At 46.8% G+C, this 21,459-nt stretch overlaps 1 protein-coding gene across 2 annotated transcripts in view; it reads left to right on the forward strand.

Annotated features, from left to right (window-relative positions):
* The window catches only part of LEKR1 (leucine, glutamate and lysine rich 1), a 1,355,278-nt gene that overhangs the window by 844,037 nt on the left and 489,782 nt on the right, over positions 1-21,459 (forward strand). For both annotated transcript variants that reach the window (XM_069618435.1, XM_069618434.1), the window contains one exon: positions 15,168-15,287. In XM_069618435.1, coding sequence (XP_069474536.1) covers positions 15,168-15,287 — 120 coding nt within the window. The remainder of the gene's footprint in view (positions 1-15,167; positions 15,288-21,459) is intronic.

A 21,459-nucleotide genomic window follows, 5' to 3' on the forward strand; every position in this document is an offset into this window, starting at 1 on the left:
GCAAAAACCACTGTGCCCCTGGCCGGATCTGTAGTGTTGTGAAGCAAGATGGATTTGGGAACGTCCTGCCTTATCGTCCACTACGCTATTGCGCATCCCATTCAATTCATATCATTCATTGCCTGCTCGTTATGGGCCATGTCCCAAGGACATTCTACAATAGAACGTTACATTTCCAGCCAGACCTGTGGGCGTATCCTCGCCGCTACTTCAAAACCAAAAATGCTGGCCTTCGAATTCCTCACTTGCAACATTACGTCGAAAAGGCTTCTGTGAACGCTTGCATTCACAATTACATCAATGTAGTGCGGCTGTGTGTCATGATGCTAACTGGCTGCAATCACAAATGGGACGCCACGCCCGTCGGTGAAGTACGTTACTGTGCTGCATGAGGGTCGGCCATCGATCGAGCCCTACATACCACTGACTCTTCACAGGTATGTAAGCGGCTGCAATCATAGCATGTGTAACAATGGGAGCATAGCATGAAAATCAGTCAAAGTACATCACACTGCCATCGGGATTTGATACATGATTCCAATCCCAAGATGCCATGCGGCCAAATGCAGCCTTACGTGCGGGCCGTGCTCGACCAGAAGGGATTGCATCTGCCACAGATTCATTCAATCAGCACAGGTGGAGGCCATACAGGCCGACAGCACATATATTGCAGACCCAAACCCCTCCCACAACCACTCCCACTCCAAAATGCTACCGGCAGGACTAGCGATGTTGGGCCTGGGGTACCAGATAGCACTGCAAGTGCTACAACTACAAGAAGACGACGAACAACAACAGGTACAACAACCGGGCGCACAGGGGAGACGGAGGAGGAGGAGGAGGAGGAGGGCAAGGCAGGGTCAGCAAGGCCCACAAGCACTGCCACCACCACCACGCAGGCGGCCCGCAATCCCACGCCTCCGAGCCGATCCGTTCAACCTCACTGCTGAGCAGATCCACACCCTCTACCGTTTGGACCGGGACACCATAATCGCCATTGTGGACATGACACATGCTGACCTCGTGAGCATGATAGATAGCCCAACCGCCATCCCACCCCTACTGAAGGTGGTGTCTGCACTCCACTTCCTGGCCACAGGCACCTACCAGCACACAGTGGGACAGTTGCATGGCATTTCACAGCCACTGTTCTCACGGACACTCTTCCAAGTGCACGATGCCCTCCTGAAGCACGCCGACGACCACATCACACTACCACGCACGTACCAGGAGATTACCAACGCTAAAGTGGGATTCCATGCACTTGGCGGCATCCCGGGTTGCATTGGTGCCATCGACTGCACCCATGTTGAATTGGTTGTCCCACATGCCATGGAGGTCCAGTACCGCAACCGGAAACAATTTCATTCAATCAATGTGCAAATGGTGTGTGACTCCAACAAGATATTTACGCATTGTTGTGCCAGATTTCCAGGATCTACCCATGATTCTATGGTCCTGAGGAACACAAGAATACCACGCTACATGGAGCGACACGCAGGGCACAGATCCTGGCTACTCGGTGAGTCTCATTTCATGCATGACATCGTGGCCCATTTGATGCGTCAATGACCTTGCAGGGGGGGGGGGGGGGCTACTTAGCACTATCATTCCACTGACACCCTTTATTCGTCTCATACAGGTGATGCCGGGTATCCACTGAAGAGATGGCTCCTTACACCAATCCGGAACCCACAGAACGAGCATGAGGAGGACTACAACCATGCCCACTCACGTACCCGTGTGGTCATTGAACAGGCATTCGGCCTACTGAAGGCTCGTTTCCGCAGCCTCAGCAGGTCTGGCGGGGCACTCATATACAGCCATGAGAAGGTTTCTAAGATGGTCATGGCATGTGTCATGCTGCACAACATGTGCATACGTAGGAATGTGCCCATGCCCCCTGACGCTGTACTGCATGCACCTGAAGATGATGATGATGATGAGGGTGGGGATGTGGAGGCACCTCAAGGAGTCCATGAGGCACAGGATGCACGTGCAATCCGACAGAGCATCATAGATGCATGCTTCTAGCAACCACGCATGGTGCCTATTACACGGAAAGGGGACCTGTGGCACTGTGTGTGTGTAGTACAGGCACATTGTGGACTGTACGCCTATGAAGGCCTCGTACGCAAATATCAATGTCCACACATGTCATTGGATGATAATGAGGTGCTGTATTGTTAATGTGATTTGATTTATACACCCTATGGACCCGCCACCCAGTGAAGCCCAACACACCCCCTCCACCCTACTACCTCCCCCCCCAACACCAGTGTCCAAATATGCATGCTGTCCGTGGGTAGACGCTATTGCAAGCCCCCTCTACGGGTATCAGGGGCACCCCTGCCCGTGGAGCGCAGGTTCCTGCCAGATCTGCGTTGGGGGCTGCCCTGGACGGAACTTGCCACGGATGAGGTCTCTGCCTGCTCGCGTCCATGCATGTCTCTGAGGGTTTGTGAGAGCTCCGAGAGCACACGGCGCACAGCAGCAAGTTCAGCACAGACGTCTTTGGACGTCGCATGCAGTTCCCCCCTCAGGCTCTCGGTGCTTTTCTCCATTTGTGCTCTCAGGCTCTCGGTGCTTCTCTCCATTTCTCCCCTGAGGCTCTCACTACTTTTCTCTATTTGTGCCCTGAGTGTCTCGGTGGATGTTTCCATGGCTGCCCTGGAACCCCCGCATTCATTTGCATGGTCCTTGAGTAGCGTGGACGCTTCCTGCTGTTGCTCGATCAGCAGGTCGAGGGACTGTTGCCTCTGCTGGGCCATGGACATTTGCGGTGGTGTGACAGGGGGGCTGCTCAACACATGTTGCCTTGGCACAGGACTTGTGGGGGTTGGCCAGTCGTCGTCTTCAGGTTGCCCCTGCGTGGTTTCGTCATGGTGTAGGGGATGGGACATGCAGGGGGATTGGGAAAGGTCATGGATGGTACCTACGTCGCCAGCACTGTTTTCCGTGTCGGAGCATGCTGGCATGACAGCTGTGTCCCCTATGGTGCTGCTACCACCAGAGGCGGTGCCATCAGATACGTTCTTTGGGGGGACCTGTGGTGCTGGGGTTGTGGACTTGCTGGCTGCTGGGGTGCCTGTTGCAGTCCCCTCCAGTGTGCTGCCACTTGATTCCTGCTGCTGCCGTGTCTTGATCCTTGCACCTGAGGTGGAGGCTCTTGGGACGTTGGTCCTGGCCCTCTTTGCAGGCGTGCTGGTAGGGGTGTCCTGCAGCTCGTCGTTGGTATCGGACCCTGTGGTGGAGTAAAGAGGGGCGAGCGTTAGTTATGGGTCTGTCGGATTTGGAATGGCAACGTATCAAATGCATTGGGGTGGTACATGAGGCTGATTTGGGACTGGGCCTTGGAGGTGGTCTCATTTCCGTGTGGATTGAGGATGCATTCATTTGGCTGCCTGCAGTTAGGGGGTGCATGCTGCACATGTAGGGGTTGTTTATGGCTTCTTGATTGATTTGTTTGTTCATTCTGACTTTTAGAGGGCGCTGTCAGGGCTAAGTATGTATTGCACTATGGGGTCACATGGTACTGCACATGTTCGTGGTTTGTGGATTTCGCATTGTTTCTCTTGGCCAACCTACCTGATTCTCCGGATGTCGGCACTCCTTTCTCCATCCCTCCGACTCCCTCTATGCTCTCCATTCCTATGGTGGAGGCGCAGATTTCCTCCCAGGGGGTCAACTTGATGGGCGACTCTGAACCCCCCCCGGTAGCTGTGGCGATGTTCCTGTTCGCAGAAAGTATGCTGCGTACGCGGATCCGCAGGTCGTCCCACCGCTTGCGACATTGCTGTGGCGTGCGGGGTGTTGTCCCCACCGCACTTACGCGCTGTGCCACCAGGACCCATATGGCCTTCTTGTTGGCAAGGGCCGTCCTGGTCATTTGACTGGAGAAGACGACGGCGGAATTTTCCTGTAGGGTCTCGGTGAGCACGGTCAGTTCCTCTCGGGAGAAGTGTACCTGCCGCTTGCGGTCACACGCTTTCTTGGCTACCTTTCCCATATTTATTTTTTTAACTGGGGTTGCTAACGGGTTGGGATGTGTGTCAGGGTCGGATTTTTTATGGTTGTGTTGGGATTCGGATTTTATAGTTGTGCGGCGTGCTGTTTCCCGTTCCGGCCACATGCTTTTACTTCCGTTTCCGTATATTTACGGTGGCCGTAATTTGCGGTGCACGCTCGTTACGGTGACCGCTCATTACGGTGACCGCTAAGATGGGTGGCGGTATTGCACCTGGTGCAGCGTACGGCGGCGGTAAGGGCCGTTTTGGGGTCATTTCCGCCATCGCAGCCTTTCGGATTCCGCCATGGCGTAATGCTCGTGCCCGATGGGTCGTGATTGGCCGCACTTTGCTCCTTCGTGCAATGGCGGAAACGCTATTTACGCTGTTGCGGTCCGGTCAGTCAATTTCCGCAAGGGTCGTAATGAGGGCCCTTATTTAAATGAAACCAACACAGCAACAATTGCAAGAGGTTGGATTACGGCAATGCCCTGTTAATAGGTGCTATATCAAAAGATCTGGCCAGATGCCAAGTTATAGAAAATGACGCAGTGAGGATTGTGAAGAAACTAAGGAGTAGTGTTCATGTAACTATGGCTAGAAGATCGCTGCATTGGCTTAGAGTAGAAGACAGGACGAAGTTTAAGGCCATGACACTTGTACACGAGTGCCTTTTTGGAAAAGCCCCCATTCATCTTAAAAATCGATCTGAAGCTTACATCCCACAGAGACAGATACGCTCAGTGGGTAAAGGCTTGCTTACTGTGCCAAAATATAAGTTAAAGACAGGTTTGGGCAGATCATTTGCAGTAATGGCAGCACAGCAGTGGAACAGACTCCCGCTTGAGCTTAGATCGGAAGACAACCATTTGATCTTCAGAAAAAATGTGAAGACCCACCTGTTTAGGTGATCAGTGTCTCGTTCTTTAGCGGCAACTTGAGGATTAAGAACATATAATGAATATTGAAGCATTACTTTAGCATAGTCTGTGTTTGTTAAAGCGCCATGATGCCTGCGGGCTGCCGGTGCTATATAAGCTGACATACATACATACTTTGCCCATTCTAGTGGTTCTCGACAGCCGACTGGAAAAAGCCATGTGAAAAGCAACAAAGGACTTGGCGAAGTGTCATGCCCTCCCAAACACGGGCCAGGAGTAAAGGCAGAAGCTGACCAGGATGCTGAGAACTGAGGGAGAGAGTCTGAGGCCAGTCCAGCAAATGTGGACCATATGGCCAGCTGGCGGGCTGAAATTCTGGGCATCCCTGAGACCCGGGAATGCTCAGGGAAGCAACTCTGCTGCCGGGAATGCCAAGAAGACTGTAGAGCCACCACAGAGCAAGATAGGCTCCAGAATGTCATCAGAGTCCCGTGACTGAGCCCAGCTGCCCAATAGAAGCCAACACCATGCAATAAGGTGTGCAGGTGGCCGGGGAGGCGTTGGAGGCCCAAAGAGGTGGTGGCATGAGCTGAGAGGCTGGGAAAAGAGGGTCTGGGACCCTGAAACTGTGGGAGAAATGTTTGACAGGACATGGGCTTATGCTAAGGCTTGGCAGGAGAGTGAACCGAGCCTACAAAGTAGGAAACTAAAGTCGGAATTGCGAGTCTGGGACCCGCACTCAAATAATAAGAACTGTGAAACTGATAGACAGTAGATGCAGTACTTGGCAGGCGAGTAAACCAAGTTTGTATGTGACACTGCAGCTTGGGGAGTGCATCCAGGCTCTTCTTTTCTTCACAGTACCTGGTGGGAGGAAACAGGGTCTGCCAACCAGGGTCATGGACCCACCAAAGCTTAAGAGTCCATCCAGGCTGTTCTTCTCCATTGCAGTGCCTGGTGGGAGGAAACCAGGTTTGCCAACCAGAGTCAGGCACCCACCACGGTTTAGGGAGTGCATCCAGCCTGTTATTCATCGCAATGCCTGGTGGTTGGAAACTAGGTTTTCCAACCAGGGTCAATCGAAACGCATCCAAACTCCTTTTTGTGTTTGTAGCTGTGCCAGGTGAAAAGGAACCAGGTCTGCCAATCCGGGTCAGGGACAGAAAAGACACCTGAGAAGGTCCAACAAAGGGACAGAATTTCCCCTAACAGTTGTTGAACTTTACAAGAAGCCTGATCAAGGTCAGGGAAGGGAGAGATTCCCCAATACTTCAAGGTCTGAAGATCCCAGAACTGTCTTTTGTCCAGGGGAAGGGTACCACTCCCTTTAGGCTGGAAAGACCGAACATTCATTTTAGTTGAAACTTAGATATGAGGGACAGAGCTAGGATTCTGACAGTGGAATGTTTGCTTTGGACATTCTGACAGTAGTTATTTCAGTTGAAGCAGGGAAACCCCTCTCAGAGTTTTCTTCTCGTTGTTGCACTAGAATAAACGTTTCTAATAATCTCCATGACCACTCCCTGTCAGAGGGTTACTTCTGCACCTTTACAGCATTTAAATAACAGGTTCTGTGACCCTGGATGGTAATGTTGGCACCCCTACTCAACATACACCATTGGGGTCTGTTACAATCCACAGCAGCATATCACGACTGCTATTTGCCAAAGGAGTAAGCGTCCATATCTTATTACAGTTTGTCCTCAGTTCGATTCTGTATGAATGCTTCCCCAATATTCTGGTGAATTTCTTGATCACCAGTGTTCATAGAAAGAGTTTAATAGCACCCTAAATAGCACCCATGGATGTTACTTGTGGTGGTTGTAGAAACAGCTGTTGGACTATTCGTGATGTTTACTTTTGGAAAAATTTGAAAAACAAATATAGAAAGATGTAATATTCAGGTATTAATAATTAAAGGACTGCAAACTAAGGGGGTCATTTAGAGTTGTGCCAATTTCTTAATACCGCTGATTACATTTACCAGCTGCACCGGTGCTATTACTGGAAATCCACTCTAATCAAACTTTACCACCAGCAGACGTAGTTCTGGAATACCTCTAGTGCTATTTCAGAAATACCACCTTCGATGGTGGCAATGTAAAATGTTTTTTTAAACTTTTCTTTTAGCCATTTTCAGCATCAATTTGAAGAGAGAAACTGATTACTACTGTAGATTTTTCTATGCATTAAAGGGTACATTCTTGCCCTTTTATGTATTATGGGCAAAGTGTTGGGAAAGGGCTATCGGAGAAGGCAACCTGTTAACCCCCTCCCCAACATGGCCCTTTGTAAAAACTTTTTTTCACTCTTTTGAAAGGAAATACCTGTGCTTCGGTTCTGTACAGTAAAAAGAAAGATTTCAAAGAAAGTTTGTATGAAATACTGCTGCAGGTATTCCCATGAAATACCACCACTGATGGTATGTGATCAAACTCTTAATTGGGTGGACGGTAAAATCAATGGTATTTGCCAAATGTTGACAATTTTACTGTTGCTATTCAACTCCCAATGACCCCTTAAATCTGTGATTGCTTTTTCATTGTCTTGTCCAGACAACTGTTCTCTTATGTGATCAACAAAAGACACATATGCAAAGACATTTATTGTTTGTTGGCTTTAGGGAGGGCAACGCAGCTTTTTCTCCCCGTGTAAAATTGTTATGTACGAAGGGGATTGTTTTCTCCAGTGAATAAGGCTTTTTAGAATGTCAGTGACTCAGGAGTGCTGATTTGGGATGGGGCATAGTAATTTGGCGTGGCATGTATCCCTGTGGTATCTTTTCTCCAGTCATTTTCGTGTTCTGCTTCTACTCTCTGCCCTCGGCAACTTATCCAGAACAGGACTGTGAGACTTGTCCTTGGCCTCAAGCCGAGGGATCATATCTCTCCAGCACTGAAATCTCTGCATTGGCTCCCAGACACTGCTAGGATTAAGTTCAAGGCCCTCTGCTTTGTCCATAAGGCCTTCTGGCACCTGGGTCCTCAATACCTCCAACTTTATCTTCGTAAATACCTTCCTACTCGAGCTCTCTGCTCCTCCACCTCCAACTCCCTCTGGGTCAGTCGCTTCTCCAAGCAACGAGTTGGTGGTAGATCTCTTTCTTCAGCTGGGGCCTCCCTCTGAAACAAACCTCCCTGCCTCTCTGAAACTTGAAGAGATCCATCTCTGGTTCCGGAAGCAACCCAAGACCTTCCTCTTTGCTTCTGCCGTCTCTCTTCCACTCCCATGCTGATTTCCTCTCTGATATTGCACTGGTCACCTGGCTACTCTCTGATTTCGGGCCCAGGTCCCTGACCGCCCAGTAGAACACCCCCACTGCCTCCCGGCAACCCTTGCACTTGGGTCTGTATCTGTAACCCTACAGTCCCCCTACCTGCACTTTTGGACACCTGCTGTCTGCACTTACACGTACCCTTGCACCTGCCACCTGCTGGCCGCACTTCTTGTTATTGTTTTGATCCCATGTACAGCACTGCCCCCCCTTTCCTCTTGCACTTTTCCCCTCCCCTGCACCTGCGCAATCTCAATGTCACTTGGCCTAGTAAGATCGTTGTCTCTGTCTTCCCTCTGTTCCCCTACCTTGCCTCATCGCGCCTTGAAACACTTGTGTATAAGCGTGTTACAAATGTTGTATCATATCATATCAATAGTTATAAGCCTATTTTACGGATAAACTGAGTCAATTCTATCCTAGTTTGAAAAGAATCGTAATGGGCTGTAGGGACAAAGGAAAGCCCCTTCTATAGTTTAGTTTAGTTTAGTTTATTTGATTTGATAATGCGCTCCAAACCCAAGGGTAGCCTGACGCAGCAGTTGCAAGAATACTTAGGCTTAGGTTACACACATACAGGGGATACATTAACATATATACAATACACTTATACAATATACATAAGATACAGTAAGTGAGTCTCATTGGTCAGGAGCCAGATAATCAGATCAAACAGAAAATCAGATAATCAAGTGTTAGAATCAAGGAACGCCGTGAGAAGATTGAGATCAGTAGGTTAATTGTCGTTGGTCCAAAGCCAACTTTTCACCTTACATCTGAATCTAGAGTAGGGGAGATTGGTTCTCAATTCCGTAGGGAGTGCGTTCCAGGCACAGGCAGCTCAGCTCTAACAGGGAAGCTTGCTCCACCTGCTTTGGTTAGTTTAAATCTGGGAGTTTCAAGTAAGGAGTGATTAGATGCTCTGGTGTGGCGAATAGAGGATTTTCTGGTCAGTCTAGCTGAAATGTATGGGGGCGCAGTGTTGTTTAGTCCTTTATGTGTGAGAGATAGCGTTTTGAGGAGAACTCTGTCACTGATTTTTAACCAATGATTGTCTTTCCTGATGTTGGATATGTGTGCTCTGCGGGGCATGTCCAGGGCTGCTCTAAGAGCATTATTCTGCAATATTTGCAGTTTGTTTGTGACAGTTTTGTTAGCGCCCACATATAGGGCGTTGCAATAATCTAGTTTGGACATTACTAGGGCATTGGCAAGTGCGATACAATTGGTTTTAGACAAGTAAGGTCTGCAAGCCCTAATTAATTTGCAAGTATAGGCTGTGGAGGAAGCCAGGGAGTTGACTTGTTTTTTGAGAGACAAGGTGGAATCAAGGTAGAAATCTAGTGTTTTTACCTCGGTAGCCACTTTGATTATATTGCCATCTATATTGAAGGCGCAGTAGTTAGGGGTGAGTTTTTTGAGGTTGGAGTCGGAACCCAGGATCAGTATCTCCGTTTTATCATCGTTCAGACAGAGGCCGTGAGAGGCCATCCATGTCGGAATGATGAGGTAAATCTTGTTAACTAAAGCTGTGTCTTCGACAAAGTTGCCAGATAGAGGTATGAGGAGCTGTGTATCGTCCGCATAGTTGGTGTAGGTTACCCCCAGTCTGTCAAGTTTGTCGAAGAGTGGCTTAGTGAAGATATTGTACATTGTGGGGGAGACACATGAACCTTGTGGGACGCCACTTTTGATATGTATTGGGTCCGCTGAGGCTAATGGGGAGAACACTCTCATCGTGCAGTTGTCAAGGAAGGATTGTACCCAGGCTATAGCTTCGCTTGAAAAATGGGCAGCAGACTCTAGGTGGTTGCATAACACTGCGTGGTCCACTAGGTTGAAGGCCGCCGATAGGTCAAGGAGGAGGAGCATAGCTGTTTTACCGTTATCCTTCAACTCGTCGATTTGCGTCTTAAGGTCGATTAGGGCCGTTTCGGTACCATGTAGTGGTCTGAAACCAGATTGGCGTGATCCTAGTAGTTGGTTTATCTCCAGATAATTTTGGATCTGGAGGTAGGCTACTCTGTCAATGATTTTAAGGAGGAATGGGACCGTGGTAATGGGCCTATAATTGGTAGGGATGGCTGGGTCAAGGGTCTGTTTTTTAAGGAGAGGAAGAACCCATGATTCTTTAAGGTTGGTTGGTACTGTACTGGATCGGAAGGAGGAATTTATTAATTTAGAAATAAAGGGCGCTAGGTCTCTCGGTGCATCCTTAATAACTTGTGCTGGGCAGCTGTCACCTTGACAGTTGGACGGTTTCAGGGATAATATCAGCTTTTCAGTTTCCAGTATGGATATGTTGGAAAATCTAAATGGTTTGCGGTTGCTCTGATTGCCTGTTCTGGGTGTATCTGCCAAGTGGGAGGTATGGGTTCCAGTGGAGTTCAGAGATGCTTTTTTCTTTGCAATTTTCGTTTGTAGGGTTGTAATTTTATTCGCTAAAGCATTTTGGATGCTGGAGCACCAATGTTTGTCCTTAGGGACATTATCTACGGGTGTGATTGGGTTTTCCATTTCCCGGAGGATGGAGAAGAGCTCTTTGGAATTAGAGTTTGCTTTGCCAATTCTCTCGTTGAATGTATTCTTTTTGGTTTGGATTATTTCCTTCTTATATTTTCTGGCAAGGTTGTTGAGTAAGGTTTTATTCTCAGCTGAAGGTGTATGTCTCCAAATAGCTTGGAGTTTACGTTTTTGGATCCGTAATTCTTTGAGGTGGGGGGTGAACCATGAGTTAAGGTGAGATTCTCGTTTACCTTTGCGTACTTTGATAGGGGCAATAGTATCCAAAGCTTTGGACATGGTGTTGTTGAATGTCTCAAACTAGCATATTATGGTCAGAGTTACTAGCGCACGCAGCGAGGGCTGGTAGGAGTGGAAGTAGTTTTTCAGCTGTGATTTCTTTTTTACTTCTAGTAGGCATAGGTGGAGCTGTTTCAAAATTGTCTAGTTTAGGAAGCTCTATGGTAGATGAGAAGCAGATAAGGTGGTGGTCAGTCCACGTTTGTGGTAAGATGTTGGAGATGGTGGTTGCACAGTTTCGGTTAGCTATCCAGTCTAGTGTCCGACCTTTTATATGTGTGGGCGCTAAGACTTTTTGGGTAAGGCCATAATCGACTAAGATAGATTGAATGGAATGGGCCTGTTTGTCCAAATCGTCATTGTAGCCTAGGTTAAAGTCACCTAGTAGCAGGAGCTGAGTGGAGTCTTTGATGATGTTCGCGAGGAGGCTAGATAGATCTTACTCAAAATTACCTAAAGGGCCTGGGGGTCTATACACCAGCAGGACAGTTAGTGTATTGTTGTTAGAGATAGGTATTTTTGCAGACAGAAGTTCACAAGATGTGACATCTGGGTGTGGGGTGAGTCTTACCGCTAAGTTCGTTTTGGCAATAATGGCCTGGCCACCTCCCCTAGAGTTAGGCCGATCAACTCTTACTATATTGTAATTGTCTGGTATGGCAATCATGAGTGTGGGACCAGCAGCATCATGGAGCCAGGTCTCAGTGATAGCTAGGAGATCTAAGTTGTCCATGGCTAGTATATCGGCAATTTCAGTCTTATGTGCTATGAGGGACCTAGCATTGATGAGGGCTCCTGATAGGGTAGGAGTTGTGATTATTTTTTGAGTGGGCCTGGGGTTAGGAGGATCAGGTCTTTTCTGGTTATGGGAGAGGTCAGTGTGTTTTTTAGGGCGTCTTTCTGCAGTTAGGGCAGAAGGGTTGGAGTCAGGGGCCGTTATGGTTGGTGTAGGACCAAGGGGTCTAGTTCTTTTATTTTTGAGGTCGTACAGACGTGGTAATCTTGCTCTAAATCGCATATTTCTCTCTTGAAGATTACTATAACTCGCTGCTCTCTGCTGGAGTGTGAGGATATGATTGCATCAGTTGATCATTAATACGATAGGGGTGTTGGTCGCCCCCTGCCACTGCTGCGGGCTGAGTTCTCCTGCCACCATCCCCTTCCCCTCCTGCGTTGTCGTAACAAAGGAGCTGGTGGATGTTGCCTATCACTCTGTCCTGTTTCTTCAAATGCACTTGTCGTTCCGGGTACCTCCGGTATAATCATGTGTTCGAGGGACCTAGTCTTCCTTTCTCATCTGAACTTGTGCTGGAAAAAGTCCAGTCATTTGGACGAATTCTGTTGCGAGTTGGGGTATTCCTGTTGCACCGATAGTGGGGTATTCCTGTTGCACCGATGGTTCCCATTACTTTTAGGTTGTAGCAGTGTCTGTCCACGTTTACTATAGTATTCTTTGGTTGTATAGAGATAGATCATAGCAATATACTTCTTCAATTTCACAATCTTTTTTTTAAGTTAAACTCTCTGAAATCATTCATTGTGGCTTCCAATTCATCTTTTTTTATAATTAATCTTTTATTACCAGCTAAATACCGGAGACCAGTCTGTGTGTGTAGGACCGGAATTTGAACCTGCATTGATCTGCCGTGTCCTGCTTTCAAGACAAACGCATTGCCCCTGAGCTATCCTCCCAGTCTGCTAATTATCGAGTATTGATTGATTCATTCTTTTTTCTTGGTTTTCTTGTATCTCTGTCTCCGTCATTCTTCTGAAAAACACGATTGGCTGTGTTGATAATTAGTAATAACCTGTCAACATGTTCTTCTGCAAATAATGTTGTTCTGGCATTATGGTAGTGCTTCTCTGGTGTTTTAAGAGGAGGCTATCTCTCAATGGCTGTTAACTAGTGCTCTGTTTGGCTCTGTCTCCCTGGTTTTGGGTCATTCTAGGGTAGAACGTTTCTGAACAACAATTTCTGTTTGTCCTTTAAGTGATGAGCATTGTATTGCAGTTACACCGTTGGGGAACACAAGTAGAAGCCCCATATTTAAATTCTAGATAACATAACTAAGAGCAGTAGGGCAGTCCCCTCTTCTATCCCTTTTAGATGGGCAGCACTACACCGCTTTCTAGGGCTAGCAGAGTTCTTCTAGAGGGACAGACGAGTTCTTCTAGAGGGACAGACAGTGTGACAAGAGTACGATGTTTATATAATGGGTCAGGGTTTCCCTTTATGTGGTATAATGATGGAAACTGTGGAGACAGGACTCAAGTCCCCACCTAACACACTTCATACATTATGTGATCCTGAGCAAATCACTTTTCATCACTGTTTTATTTTACTTAACAATCTACAGACAAAGCCTCACCCATATGGGTTTATGCTCAATAGCGTTACTCTGTAACTAATTATAATTTTAACAATGTATGTCAAACATACTGATGAGGCAGCAGGATGACCAGTGTGGGTATTATGTTGTAGGACTGGGTGTACAGAGTGCAGGTAGGGGTTTTGTGTTGTGAGCTGGGGAGGCAGGAAGCTAGGTATGGGTCTTTTGTCATGCCAGCTCATGTTTGGCTCTGAGAGCAAACCCAGACCCCTAGTTCAGCAATGGCACTACTCAACCAATGAATTCTCTAGCTTCACCACCTCTTAACATTGTTCTAAAACTAAAGATGGGATGGAAGATGTAGCCGGCTGGCAAATTACAAACTGTAACACATTCAAAACTGGGCTCAAACCCCAGCTTTCCCATTTCACCAATTCTATTATCCTCGTGAAATAATGTTGCTATATTTGGTAAGCGGGTGACTGTGCAGGGCCCCGGATCTCTAAGAAACCCTACAAACATAACTTAAATATATGTTGCACAAAAGGAAAGAAATGTCTACTCTATATACTTGAGAATGTTTGTGAGGGAGAGCGGTTCGTATTGAATTGAATTGAATTGAATTGAATTGACTTGTTCTGTAAACTGGCGCCACTGCACTGCAATCTTGGGGCATCAGCACTATGGGCCAGAAAAGTAAACTTGCCCCTCAGGCTAAATGTTGCCAGTCCTCCCCTGGGTATGGTGACCCTCTTATGCTCTGGGGGGCTGAGGGCAGGGAGAGCTTAGTTACGAAAAAGGTCTTAAAATGTGCATTTAGTGAAAAAGTCTCTGCTTCATTAAATTAGGACTGTGACGATGACCACGTGATTTGAAGATTGCCATCAAGTAATCCGAGCATTCCCTTTGGGACTGTTTTTAATGGGCTGTGTTCCGGGTGCTGGGGGAAATATTTCTGCAGCGCTGCATTTGATCATTGCTGCTTTCATAAAGGCACATTTTCCATATGCCATTACCAGGCCAGCTGCTCAGAGTAGGGTAGAATGCGTAATGTAGTGATCCAACAGTTATCTGCCAAAGCTCCAGTTATGCCCCACGGACAGCAGATACGCTACGTGCCAGGGACTCCTAAAGTAGGTCCAGGAATCCCATTGCAGTTCTGCACTAGTTATTTACCACATGCTGACGTGTAACAGCAAAATGTGTATTTAACATATACAGTCTCTCTGAGATTATTAATGTTTTCTTTTCTGGAAATAAATCAAATATATGTTTTTCGAGTCGTCAAACATGGCTATCCTGTAACTCCATAAGCGTTTGCAGCTTTGAGGATAAATTAAGCCAGCCAAGCGAGTTCGAATGCAGACTGCTGCTTTGCAGAGACTTTAGGCCTTATTATGTGTTTGCTGATAGATGGACAGTAAAATCGCTGATTTGCTGCCACGCGGTCCTGTGAGTTACCGTGGTACTATGAGTGGTAGTAGGACGGTATAAATCCTCCATAGGACTCCAGGTGGGTTTTTGATGGATTTGCCGGTCGCGAGCGGGAATACCGTGAGGTAAGTCTGTCGTTTTTTTATGGTAAAGTTGAGGAATGACCTTATGCATTTTGCTGTACGTGAATCCTCCACTTTACCTCCGAACTCTGAATACAGCGGTGTGGTAACAGTGGCAGTAATGTCCTTAAGCAAAAAAAAAAAGACAATAACGGAATTGCTGCCACATTTACCACCCCGCTGAATTCTGAGTTTGGAGGTAAAGCGGAATATTCACCACGCGAGAATGTGCACTCGGCGGGGAGGGGGGCAGACACCATTTACTTAAATTTATGTTACCATTAGTAATGTATCATTTCTTTTTGTTCCCTATACAGGATTCAGAGTTTAACGTTAGAACTTGAAAAACAACACGCCGACTTTCAAAGTGTGCACGAAGCTCGAAGACGCCTGGAAGATCAGTTGCAAGTCGCGCACAGCCAGTCGCAGCTGTTCAGGTAAGCCTTCTGTGCACAGATGGTAAAACAAGGCTTCCTGTGTACATGTGTTGCGTGATAGATTGTGCGCGCTATTGCTTCGTGGGATTTCAGACGGCACGACAGGAAGCACCCGACAGATGTGAAACAACTGCGAGCAGACTTTTTCTGCATTGTCTGGCAAGGCACTCAGAACGAAGCTGTCACGAGTGCGGCCGGATGGTTGGCGAACTGCATAGCGTGAATCACAAGTCAATAAAAACCGGTGCAGGGTTCAGACCAAGGTCACAGCGAGCCAGGGTGGCTTTTTTTCCGGTATCCAAACGGTTGACTATTGTGATGAATAGTATAGACCTCATTTATAGTTGGGTGGCTTTTCGGTAGCAAAGGCTGCAGCAGCAATTCTGTCAGAAGTATTTCTGAAAACCCACTATCTCCAGAAATACCACCTCTGCCGGTGGAAACCTCTGAAGTACTTAATGTTAATTTCCACCATAATGCACATAGTTGTTCATAACACTACTGTACATTTTTTAACTCTCCACCTCTACTCATACCTACCCTCATTCTCCACACCCAAATACAAACACCATGCCTGCGTTCCGCCTTTCCTCCACCCCATCCCCCAGCACGTACTATCAAGGCTGAAAGAATCCCAGTAAAAGAAAATGCATTTTTAATGACCACCATTTCTTAGTCATTGTCCCCCCAGCATCCAGCTTCATACACCCTCCTCTTTCCAGTCACCCGCCATTTGCACCTCTTAAGTTACATACCAAGGACTAAAGCTAAAACCACCAACCTCATCCCACGAATAATAACCCAGCTGCTCCATTTAGGTTCATCACTACCTCCACCCTGGAAGTAGAGAAAGTCATTCTCTCCCTCAAGCCATCCAACTGTCAAGGTGACCTTTGCCCAGCCCAATTGATAAAAGACGCTGCATGAGAGATCTCCCCTTTCGTATCCAAACTCATTGATGCTTCATTCGTGTTGGGCACTGTGCCAACCAACTTGAAACAATCCTGGGTATTGCCTCTGCTCAAAAAGCAATCCCTTGACCCGCTCATCCCTACCAACTACCGTCCTATTCCGACAGACCCATTCCTGCTTAAAATCTAAGACAGGATTGCCTATAACCAAATTCAAAAATTCCTGGAACAACATAAGCTCTTAGGAGCACGTCAATCAAGTTTCCGACCTCAACACGGCACAGAGACTGCCCTAATCGATTTGAAGGCTTAAATTGATGATCTACGAGACAAGGGGCAAACAGCCCTCCTCCTACTATTGGATCTCTCAGCGGCATTCGACTTTGTTGATCACAAGGTCCTCTGCAACCACCTGACTCCGCTGCTCATTTCTCCAAAGAAACTATAAATTGGATCAAATCTTTCCTCAGTGATAGGACCATGAGGGTGTTCTCCCCATCTGCAGTGGCAGACCCGATCCCTATCTTGTGCGGTGTCCCCCAGGGCTCCTGCATTACCCCCACTCTCTACAACATATTTACCAAGCCCATTTTTGATGATCTGGACCTTCTTGGTATCACCTACACTAACTATGCAGATGATACTCAGATTTTCCTCCCACTTTCAGGGGATTACAACAAGGATTTTGCCTTGGTAAATAGGGTGTATCTCACCATCCAGGCATGGATGGCAACCCACGGTCTATGCCTGAATGATGATGAAACAGAACTAATCATCCTGGGTACCCACCCCAACCTTACGAAACTAGGCCAAGAGTACTCCTCTTTCGAGATCGACGGCAATTCTATCAAGGTAGCCAAGGAGGTGAAGACACTTGGTTTTTATTTGGATGCCACCCTCTCCTTCGATAAACAGGTGAAATCATTACCATCACCTACAGCTTACACATGTAAGCTTATCAGAGCAGGTAAACACTTCATCTCTGAGGACAATTGCATCATCCTAGAGAGAGCCCTTATCTTGTCTAGGCTCGATTATTGCAATGCCTTATACATAGGTGCCAACAAATCTATCTACCAGAGAATTCAAATCCTGCAAAATAATGCCCTGAGAGCAGCAATTCTCGGAATAAACCGGAAGATCACACATATCCAATATAAGGCGTAAAAACAACAGGCTGTCCACCCAAAATAAAATCCTCCTAAAAGTCGCATCACTCACCTATAAAGCTATGAACAACACGGCACCACCTTATCTCGTGGATCGATTCCTAAAAAGAAGTTCCACTAGACCTTTAAGAACCCCTAATGTCAATAGCCTGAGCATTCCGAGATTCAAACTGACCATGGCCGGGGGCGCCAGCTTCCCTGTCCAAGCGGCACAATTATGGAACTCATTGCCATACCCTCTACGTGTCGAACAATCTTACCTCTAATATACAGCTAGCTATATCAATTTGCTGAAATCTGACAACCACTAACTGCTTACCAGCCCACACCTCTGCCCCTCCGCATTCCACCTTGGATTCATTCCCCCTCTCATTTCAGCACACTTCCCTTCCTGCTCATTTATGTAACTGTTGTACATATGTAACTGCCTGTATACTTTATCTGTAAATATGTAATTGTTATCGCCTGTATATTATTACTTGTAACCATGTAAGCTTTGCATATTATTTACGGGTGCGCCCAGTTACCTTCAGGTTTGGTGCGCATTACAAATGAATAAAACAAACAAACACGTTACCTGCACACAAAGCTGGGCCTGAAGTAATTTCACGGGTTTCAGGCTTCAAAGCATAAAACAAGCGTTGATCACTGCTGGTACAGGACTTTCTGGCGGCTTGGGAATGTACTTGTGCCCCAAGTAGGTTATTAAAATAAACAAAAGCAAGCCATGGCCTGTGAGATAGCTCAAGTGGATGTGACAAACAAGCAGTCCTAGGAGGGCCCAGGATTGACTCCCCAGTAAGGCAGCAGCAAAAAAGAAAAGTGCCCTTTTCTTCCTGTCCAAGAACAGTGCTGTGGATGGCAAAATATAAGGGAACAATTGATGACTTTACCAAAATGTAGAGGAACGTCGTAACCTTTAGTTACCACCAACTCCGATCTCTGGTACTGGATCTTTTATGCATTACAACTATACCACCACCACGAGTAGACCATCCCAACCTCATACAATGCCTGCTTCAGTAAACTGTAAGCCCAGAGCAATGAAAACACAGGATAAATACCAGCAGAAGGAAACAGCCACACAATAACCAGAGACCACCCAGAAACCACTAACCACCCCCCTTCTTTCTTCCACACCCTACCCCTCTCACCTACCACGCACGCCCAGAGGGCTAGTGAAACAACCCACCAAAACACTGAAACCGCACGTCACTCTCCAGCCAAAATACATAACCAATAACCTCTGATACCCAACAGCTCAAACACTGGACGCTGCTCTTCCAGACACAACAAGCCACAGTGCACAAAACAAAGCACATCCAGAAAGCTCACATGCACAGAGACCAGTTCCTCCTGGGCCGGTACACATTCACAGATGAGAAAACCTATCCTATGCCTCTCTCCCCTACTAACCAGCCCAACCCAATTACTTTACAGAGCCATGTGAGTGCCTGGTGACCATGGAAATGGCAGCGGTGTGCAGTATGAATCAACTTAACATAACATGGTGGTGAGAGGGGGAATCAGGTGGCCCCCTTATATTTTGGTGCCAGATTGGATGATTTTCCGCCCAGTGGTATATGGCCGAACCCTGAATTATGTTGATGGTACAATCTGTGGTATTTCAGAAATACCACTGACTTTACTATTACCTGAAAACAGAATAGCCACCTACGTATGGTTGAAACACACTTCCCAGGTTGAATACACTTTATTTCCCCTGGATAACTGTGAACAATTACCCAGTCCTTTAAAATGTGCAATCTAGGCTCTTTTTACAGAAACATTGTGCTGGTGCACCAAACCTTAATACAACACATAATCGTCCTGACATTTTTCTGTAATGCAGGATGTTTTGGTCTACTCAGCCCCACACAACTAAACCAGCAGTGATTCCATTCATAAAGGTGAAACAGATGCATCCCAAGAAGTGTACGTCCTTCACCCTTTCTTCTGTAATGTGTGTCAAGGGCAGACCATTCTTTTCAGGTTGTGGGTGTTAGCTGATGCAATTGCAACACAAACAGCTAGAGTACTGTTACCAAAATAAAATAATGGCTAACCAAGGTGCTATCAAAACTGTAACTTAACTTAAAACTAACAATGCATACAACTAATTAAAAACACTAAAGACCTACCCCTTTAAAGGAACAAACCGTTTCAGATTTTTGGAGCAAAGGGAGTTTTCTGGGTGACGACCAGGCGAAAACAATTAAAGCAGCACATTTGAAAAGTACTTGAAAGTGTTATAAAAAGGCAAAGTGCAGGCTAGGGGCATAGGAACACTGCAGAGACCTGTATTTTTTGTCTTGGTTGCTCGATACTGTTGAGCCTTGCTTCTTGGAACTTTGGTGCCGCCATGTCTTGTTTTTTACAGTGTTGAGTTGGCTTCTAAATGGGGCTCTTTGTGGATTAAGTCGGCACTCTAGAAGGTTTGAGTCGATGGGGACCCATAGTTTGAGTGGGTTTGAAAGGGTGCGTCTGCTGGATTGAGTCGAATTCGAAACAGGCATGTCGATTGTTTCCAGTGGTTCAAGTCTGCTTTCGAGTCTGGTCGAGACGAGGCTCCAGTTGGGATGAGTTGTTGAACAGAATGCAGTTAGTTGAGCCAGCTGGAAGGAGCAAGGAAGCTCTTCAAAATGCTCTGAGTGCCAAAAGCACACCCTGTAGTGAGTCAGGCATAGAGGAGCCAACTCACAGCTGTTTCGAGGCAGGGTTCTGAGTTACCTCTGAACTGTTCAATTGCTGATCCCAGTCCAGGGTCTCCAAGCGCCAGGTAAGTCATTTGTTTCTGCACTTTCACTCCAGGAAACTTGTCTGACACCTGCAGAGGGGTTCTTCACCTCCACACCTCCAGTGAGTAGGACCCTGGTTCCAGTGCACAGGCAGCAGAGAGAGGCCTTGGTCCACAGTAGTGCCTCAAATGTGCTCCTGAAGTGGGAGGGGAGAAGAGTGTTCTTCTTCCTTGGAATATTCTTTCTTCGCCTCTATTGAAGAGGACATTGGAATAGACTGTATCCCCAACAGAGTTCAGGGTGAATCTTTCTTGTCTTGAATTCCAAAGATGAGTCAAATAAGGGCAGGGTCCCCCTCCTTATCAAAGCAAAATTCTGATGCAGATTGTCCCAAAGCTAGCCTGTATCCAGGGGTCCAATCCAGGCTACTTTAATAAGTGTCCTTTGCTTTCTGATGTTACATTATGATTTAATGCTTCTCTTGGCCTAAACCTCTCCACACCCTCTGCCTACTTCAAAAACACTTGAGTAATCAGCTCCCTTGTGGGAGTGGATGTTTGTTATGCCAGGACTGTCTTTTATGCGCCGGTTCCACAGGGACCTTTTGGGGAGGGTTCCTGTGTCCTGGTGGAAGGTGTCTGCCATCTTCAGCGGGGGTTACAAAAAAAGGCAGCTGCTTCCTGGGCAACATCCCACATGATTGTTGTTCCTTGGCCAGACACCTAATACACACCAGCTCTGTCATGATGGAGTCACCTCTCTAAGATGACACCTATGACACCAAAATGCAGTAGCTGTATAGTTACGAGATCCCAGTACCCACCACGTCATAATCAGACATGACTTATATTTACAGTTTAATGTGCCACCCGTCTGGCTAAGGCTCACAATCATTAATTTATGTACTAAAGATACAGACTGTTAAAAATCCACCTTTGCCTGTTGGAACCTTGTGGAGCAGCAGCTGTAAGAAATGCACACTTGACCTTTGAGCTTGCTCTGCTGCCACTGCAGGGCAGTTTCTGGAGATACAGCATACAGCTACAGCAAAGGAACATGAGTGCACTATGATTTTGGCATGGAGCATTATGAAATGGATGCTGATTAGCAGACCTCCCTTTCAGAAACAGAATTACCCACAACATTTTATTTAAAAAATGTAAAATGTTCAGGCTATCCACACTTAACCAGATGGAATTTTGTTACACTGTGGGATAGGATGTTTTTGGTGTGGTCTATGTTGTTGAAAGGTGCAGAGAGGTCAAGGAGGACTAAAAATGTTGTGTGTCCTTTGTCAGTGAGGTTTTTGAGGTCGTTCAGGGTGTGAAGGGTTGCAGCATCAGCACTTGGCCTG

The sequence above is a fragment of the Ambystoma mexicanum genome, chromosome 10, assembly GCF_040938575.1.
Source record: "Ambystoma mexicanum isolate Mex_15411 chromosome 10, UKY_AmexF1_1, whole genome shotgun sequence".
NCBI classification, from domain to species: domain Eukaryota; kingdom Metazoa; phylum Chordata; class Amphibia; order Caudata; family Ambystomatidae; genus Ambystoma; species Ambystoma mexicanum.